Raw genomic sequence first — 7777 nt, 5'->3', positions numbered from 1 at the left:
AAAAAAAAAAAAAAAATGCTGATTCAATTGCCTCTTGAAACCAATTCATTATTGTCGAATTTAATATCAAATTTCCAGTTAATTTACGTAACGTAAATTTCTTAACTATTCGATTGTTCGGAAGAAAGATTCGGCTTGTTACCATTTTAGTATTCTCTAAAATCGCACGATTAATCCTATAAGATTCACTCATAATTCTTTTATAATTTTGCAATTGAGATAGGTGATGATTATTTGCATGAGTTGGAGCGATGCTTTCCTATTTTGACGAAACTTTATTTTCTCGATAAATTTAATTTATAAAATAAAATTTATAATATTTTGAATTCATCTCTATTATCATCTTTTTGTACATATGTGATTTCTTAAAAAAACAATTTTCCGATAGAATAAATATATTTCCATCTATAAAACTTATTTTATATATTATTATATAAGAGATTAATCACTTTTTATCCATATAAAGAATAAATGATGGTTGTGTATTTGGAACATAAGAAAAAGCAATTTATTAATCGGAAAAAATGAAAAATGAAAAAAAAATGTAGAAATATTCTATGATAAAAACAATTATAGTAATATATCGAGAATTTTATATATTGAAGGCGTAGATAGCATTGAAAGTAACGAGAATATTCCTTTTACGACTATTCAAAAACCGGCGCCGCCGTATCTTTTGCATCTGTCCGCCACGTGGATCAGGTTCGTGTTTAATGGCCCAATAGGGTATTTTAAACTTTCGAGTAGGTCCTGTCAATTCTTGAACAAATTGTGCCCTGCTGTAAAAGTGAGAGCAGTCATTGTTGATAGTAAAGTCAAAAATCTACCAAAAATATTGCGAAAAGTATTGATGGAATGGTACGGTCTCTCCTAACATTTTAAAGATCTGGTGAAAGAAAATATACATTGTATGGAGGGTTTGGAAAATCAAGCGGGACAACGGAAATCGTGGCATGCGCCTCTGTTTAGAAACTCACGAATTTCATAATTATTATATTATGTTGCAAGAAGGTATACCTGGTCGGCTGCCTGCTTGCCTGCCTGCCTGCCTGCTTGCCTGCTTGCCTGCCTGTCTGCCTTGCTTGTTTGCTTTACCTGCCTTACTCGCGTATTCGACTCCTACCTTCGTTGTTCACGCGCGCGCATAATAGAGGTGGGGAAGAAAGGTTAGGTTGAGGCGGGGATTGTGTAATCTTTGGTTGAGTGGAGCTTCATCTTTTCCCCGAACCTTCTATTTCTTTCTCGTCTTATTTTTCTTTTTTCTTTCTCCAACACACGCCCGAATTCATTATTTTGTACTTCTTACATATATATATATATATACATATATTTATCGATTACAGCGTATGATCTATGTCAGCATTGCCGCAATATTAATGATATTTGAATTCTTAAAAAGCTTAAGTTATAAAACAGAACAATTATTGATAATAGAAGCAATTATGAATATTAATCTATTTCTACAGAGAAGATTAATTCAATTAAATATTATGGATAATCTAATATTAAAAGCTAATTTTTCAAAATCTATGAAACAATTATTAAATATTATTGTAATTATCATGGTACAAAATATTTTTAAAGTTTAATGTGAAAATGAATTAATATCATCACTTGATAAAATAGAACGCATATATATATATATCATAGATAATCATTTCGATTTATTATTTCCTTATTTTTTCTTTTTCCGATTAAGATCATATTCTTTATTCAACTAAAGCTTTAGTATTATATAAAAATTTTTTAGCTAACGATTTTATTCATTTTTTAATTTTTTTACTTTTTTATTTTGCATTATTTTGCAATGCGCGAATGACTTCCCTAATGGTCTCGTCTGCTGCGTCACGGGGGAAACTTGTCTTGTGCGATTGGACGACGGTGATCACGTGATCGCATATTAATTTCTATGGGGAAGGAAGGGGGGTTTGACGTCATTAGACCCGTGGACCAAATCTACTTGGTGAATTTTCTTTTCTTTTTGGTATAATATAATACGTGTACTGTTATCATCATAATTTTACAAACCGGATATAGATTACATTCTTTTAATAATTTGTACGCGTCTTATTATACATAAATCTCAATTGTACGTTTAGTATGATTACTTTGTAACATAGCAGAAGATATGAAACAACCAATGAAAATATCACTTTCAAATATGAGTATGTATTTTTATTACAGATCTTCGTTATAAACTAGTAGTGCCACTTGTACTATACTACTATAATTGCTCGCAATTGTTTGAGCAAGAGAAAAGGTCAACCCGCTAAGCATAGTTGAAGCTTTTTATCATAGATACATGTCACCTACTGATATCATATTAGTAAGCGGAAAAACATGTAATTATATTTATCTTGTTGACAACAAATACATTTTAGTTTATTTAAAATGATTGATGATCTAATAAAACCAAAACCTTTCTGTTTTGTTTTATTTTTATACGAAGTACGATTTTCCATTTTGAATATTCAAAATAAAATCCAAATTTGTTGTGCATTTTTTATGTATTCTTCATGACTCGAATTTCGATTCTTTTAGTTATCAATAGACATGTCATGATATTTGACACATGTAAAATACGTCGATAAGTAGTTAATGATTTAACAAAAAAAAAAAAAAGTTACTATGTCATGTTATTATCAAGTTTAATATTTTTCTTTTCTTTATCAATTCGTTTCTCTAAAAGCAGAGCTTTGAAAAAGTATAACTGTTTCAAATTATTTCAATTATATTATATCATAATTATATGATGATTTTGATTAAAATTATTGATTATGAAGAATTACGAAGAATTTTTAATTTTGAATAATTATCATGAAGCATTGAAATTTCAAATGATTCTATTATCATTATTTTTTAGATATATATTTAAAAATTATTGATTCATAATAAATATTTTTTAAAATAATCGATAAAGAAAATTTTTCCTACATTTAGATTATATTTAGATTTTAACCTAATCGTAATATTAACAACGCTTGAGATTAATGCAAGATATCTAACAGAATGTGATTAAATTATGATTGAAAAATTTATAAACAAATTTGATAATGAAATAGTTTACTTTCCTATAAACCTTACTACAATAAGTAATATAATAAAATCTTACTATAATAGATACAAATTACTTATTATTAATTCATTTAAATATGTAAAAATTTACCAAAAAAAATAATTGAGAATATGATATTTATTTCGTATATTAATTATAATATAACAATATAATATAATATTAGAATAGATATATAAAATAGAAAATCGATAATTTTATCTTCCAAGTTTCCTTATTCATTATTTATAATTGCATTAAAAAAGACATTTAGTGAATTTTTCGATATGCTTTTTTATTGTCAATTTTAACAATTCGATTAGAATCGATAGAATTGGTGTAAAAATTAGAATTGAACGTGTAAAACGATTTGATTCTTCTTAATTCTTTATTTATTTCAAAAATGAAAGTTTTTATTATTTTTGAAGAATTTTCAAAAATAAAGAGTTTTTAAGCTCTGTTTAAAAATGTTTTGTTTTTTCCACTTCAATCAGAAGAAAAGATCAGATGATTAATTGCACAAAAATGAAACTTTTCTGATAGACGATGCGTTCTTCGATGATTGCATAATTTATAAATTCACGAGAATTATGTGGCGCGTACAGTTTCTTTAACTATTGGAATTATTGGAACAGTTTCTCTAACTATTCGATGGAAAATTGTTGGATGTATTTAACACATTTATATGCCAATTTGGTAAGAGTGTGATGCTCATCTTGCCAAATATCTGCGCAATCGGAAAGAGAAGAGTTTTATAGAAATTTTCTCTCATAAATCGAATCAATTATTTATTCGTGTTACAAATCGCGATAATCTTTTCGTGAAATTTTAATAGAAAAGAGATAAAATTACGAAAAACCTCAAATTTTGAAAAAATTTCATCATTGTCCCGTTATAATTCTTGTTCAATAAAATTCTGATCCTATGAAAATCTAGTCTTCAATAATAAAATTGAAAATCGACTCGAAGCTTAATTCCATAATGATAGAATTTTCCTGTACTTTTGAATTTTCGATTGTTACTTGTTGATACTTAACGACAGAGGCATTCTTTACTTTGATCATTTTTTGCGATATCTGTATGATGGCTATATATATATCGATACGCTAATGTATTATATCCCGAATAGGAGATATTGCCACCCATTCGATTATATATACTCCGATTTTTATATAGGTTCACGCTTCGATTTAACAAAAATACGAAAAATTCATAATATATTATTCAAATCGTTTAGAGAACGATACATTTCCAATTGAAAATATATTAAAGGTTTGTTATTTTAATATAGAAATTAATATTCGCTATATAATGTCTATGAAATTTCATGATGCCACATTGTAATATGATTAATCATAAGAAATTAAAAAAAGAGATTTTTTTTAAGCTGAATCCATCGTCAATTATTAATTGAGATACAGATATCATTTCATTAAAGATATTTATATATTACAACATATTTATATACAAACTCTCGATGTATCTTAAAAAGATGAATTAAATGAAAAAATATACGCGTGATAACGCAAAACATTTATTATGCTTAATAATATTATGAAAAGAATACTCATGAAAAGAATACTCATGAAAAGAATAATCACGATAGAAATGATTACAAATAGTAAGATGTCAATAAGGAAAAAAAATCTCGCTGAACGGAAAATCAAGTTTTGCCCTGATCTAATGTCTATCTTTGAACGTTTCTTCTTAGATCTGTGATACAAGTCATGGAAAAGAATGCAAAGAAATACGATCGTATAAGATCATAATTCGATCTAAAATGTACAAATGATTTTCCATATAAAGTAAAAATAAATAGAAAAAGAAAAGATAATTAAAGGAATAAGGTGAAACTAATGTGAAGGATCAAAAAAAGATATGTCGAAGTAGCTTAACACATGTCAAATAAATCTACAAGATACCCGATGGCGACATTGCGTAGCATTAAGCGAGCAATCGAGAACAAGTGGCCGAAAGCAATAACCTGAAAGTCAAGTTTAGCAACTTTCGATTACTCTCTCGGCTATTGTTTGAATTCTCGTCGAATCGATCATTATGTAAATTGCAAAAAGAAAGAAAAGAAAGTGTCACCGGATAAAAAAAAATGAAGAGTCATGCGCACAAGCGCGAACATATCGCATAATTTTTGATGACGATCGCTTTACATAATACAGATAATATTCGTTAAAATTAATAACATAAAAGTTCGGAAAACGACGATTCGATATGAAATTTACGAAGCGTACATAACTGAATTTCAGCTCATAGATATTTGCTATTTTTTTCGATGAACAGTTATCGAGAATAATTGCTCAAAACGGAATAAACGCATAAAACGAAAAAATGAATAAATCATAAAAAATATGAAACAAAATGTTTATCGTACGATATCATTGCATTGTGATCGTAGATGGTGCATTAGATAGTCGCATTATGCATTCACAAAAGCGACAAGCATGGAGGAAAGATCAGGAACGCGAATATATATTGAGAAAAGACAGGAAATCGAGAAAGAAAGACATAAGAGTGCGAAAAGAGAAAAAAAGAAACGCAGTATGGAGTAGCGAAAAATTGTTGGAAAAAAGAATCGATGAGTACGAAGAAGAAAAACGAAAAAAAAAGAAAGAAAAGAAAAAGAGAAGAGGCGTAAGCGTACACAGAGTAGCGGAGGCGGTAATGTGGATCGACGGATGGCGTAGTGTTAGGAGGAGGCAGGAGCAGAGAGGCAGGTTGGAGGGAAGGGAATAAGTATAAGTTAGGAGGTGGCGGGATGTCGGACGACGGTATTCGACATAAGTCGCGTCCATGTGTATGTGTGTCGAAAGGGAGCAGAGGGGTAGCCCTCCTCCCTAGGCAGGCTGGCTCAGAAGCAGAAGTGGACGGGCAAGCGATTCAACCTCCTTTCACTTTCAACGAGCGCGCACCGCGCTTGTTGCTTGCTCGCTCGCTTGTCGTGAACGCCGGTGTTTCATGCGACGATGGGATAGCAAACATTTCGTACGAAAATAGGCAACGCTGCCGATTTATCCGTGTATCCGCCCTATAAATCGTTAAAACTTCGTTCGAAATCTTTCCTCGATTGCACCCGTGACCCTGAGGATCATGGATATTCGTCATCGGGCACACGACCTCTTCTCGAAGAAACGTTGCCACACCGCGACACGACTACAACTCTCCATTGCGATACACATGGATGAACGAGCGCGGGCTCTCCTTTTATGGCGCGAGATTTTACTTCTTTAGTATTATTCTCATTGTTTTCCATTTTTTCTCTTTATTTTTATCTTTTTTATCTTTTATATTTCCTTTTTCAAATTCTTAATTTTTTTTTTAATTTGCTCTATAAAAGTTCAAAGAGAAAGAATTGAATTTTATCTATATCAACTTTAAAATGATATTTTATTTCTTTTAATTATTTTAATATTATTTTTTCGTTTTCATTTTTTCTTCTTTCTTTTTTTCTTTATCTCATCTATTCGCCATTTCATTAAATTCGTTTATCGATTCAAACCGATGATCGATTGATCGATTATGCTATGCCTCTCAATTATGCACATTTTAATTCTTCGCCTGGCAAAGGAGATCTATATCAAGAATTGCTCTGTTAGACAATTTCCGAGTCCTGGAATCACATATCTAGAAATCTATCGTTTACAATATGTAATTTTAACTCGATCTTAACTCGAAGATACATTAATAAATATATATACCTAGTTTCAATTATAAATATCTAATCTATATTGCATCAATCTATATTGAAAGAATCAACTTTGTATTAAAATGTTTCAAAATTTTGATCGCGTATTAATATATTATAATTTTGAAATCATTTTATTAAATCGATATACGACCGATAAAGTAATATCTGAAAGAAAAATATTAACAAATTATCTGTTAAAAATAATTAAGACCAAAAAATAATTTATATTGACAAGTCGTAACATTCGCTTTTAATAATGATGCACGTTCAATATGCCAAATAACACCTGCGGGTTTCGTAGGTGGAGATCCATGTTTTGCAAGTAAAGACTCATTTGCATGAAACAGTAAGTAGACTTGTTTGAAAGACGTAATGCAATGACAGTTACAAGTCGTTCACGCTTTGTCCCATTTGGCTAAGATTAGATCTCATTTCCATTTTGCTTGAATGGCATTACCTTTGAAATTTGAACTCTGGCGGTGACTTCGTTTTATCACTAAATTATATCATGTTTTACAATTATCATTCTCGGATAATTAAGCATCTTTCTAAATATATAATAACATTAATTGAAATATTCAAATTAAAAATCAATTATTGAAGCGATGAAAAAAGAAAAAAGAAAGTAAATAAAAATTAAGAGTTAAAGAAATATGAATAATGAATAAGAATGGAAAGTGAACGAGCCTCATTCTATTTGGTTAGTTAGCTAAAAAATTCGAATAATTCAAAGATTCGTCTTTCAGATAAACTTGCGACTCGAGATGAGGGACGAGCATGTTGTTTCAATACGTTTTTGTACGTTTACTTTTGTTATAGCCGTACGAGCGGATCGGATGAGAGGCGGTAGGAATAAATTTGGACCTATGTACAAGAGAGACCGAGCGCGGAAGCTACAAATGATGAGACAACGGCAGCTGGCACTGCAAACGATACGCGGCAGCCTCGGTGACCCATCGAACTATCCCTCCGCCGTAACGCCTTTCCTGCATATTAAACAGGAAATACAAATACCTCAGGTCTCG

General features: G+C 30.2%; 1 protein-coding gene and 1 long non-coding RNA gene across 2 annotated transcripts in view; one reads left to right on the top strand and one right to left on the bottom strand.

The window, feature by feature from the left end:
- The window catches only part of LOC102677762 (nuclear hormone receptor FTZ-F1-like), a 17190-nt gene that overhangs the window by 5877 nt on the left and 3536 nt on the right, over positions 1-7777 (top strand). Inside the window, exon 2 of the mRNA XM_006620198.2 lies at positions 7572-7771. Coding sequence (XP_006620261.1) covers positions 7572-7771 — 200 coding nt within the window. The remainder of the gene's footprint in view (positions 1-7571; positions 7772-7777) is intronic.
- On the bottom strand, positions 577-1302 carry LOC116186167. The gene is made up of 2 exons (XR_004151119.1): positions 1018-1302; positions 577-779 (listed from the first exon to the last, which is right to left on the bottom strand). It is a non-coding gene; the product is annotated as an uncharacterized LOC116186167 (long non-coding RNA).

Source organism: Apis dorsata, unplaced genomic scaffold, assembly GCF_000469605.1.
Source record: "Apis dorsata unplaced genomic scaffold, Apis dorsata 1.3 scaffold_486, whole genome shotgun sequence".
Taxonomy (NCBI): domain Eukaryota; kingdom Metazoa; phylum Arthropoda; class Insecta; order Hymenoptera; family Apidae; genus Apis; species Apis dorsata.
Note: the sequence above shows the minus strand (reverse complement) of the source record. Positions and strands in the feature narration are given on the sequence as shown.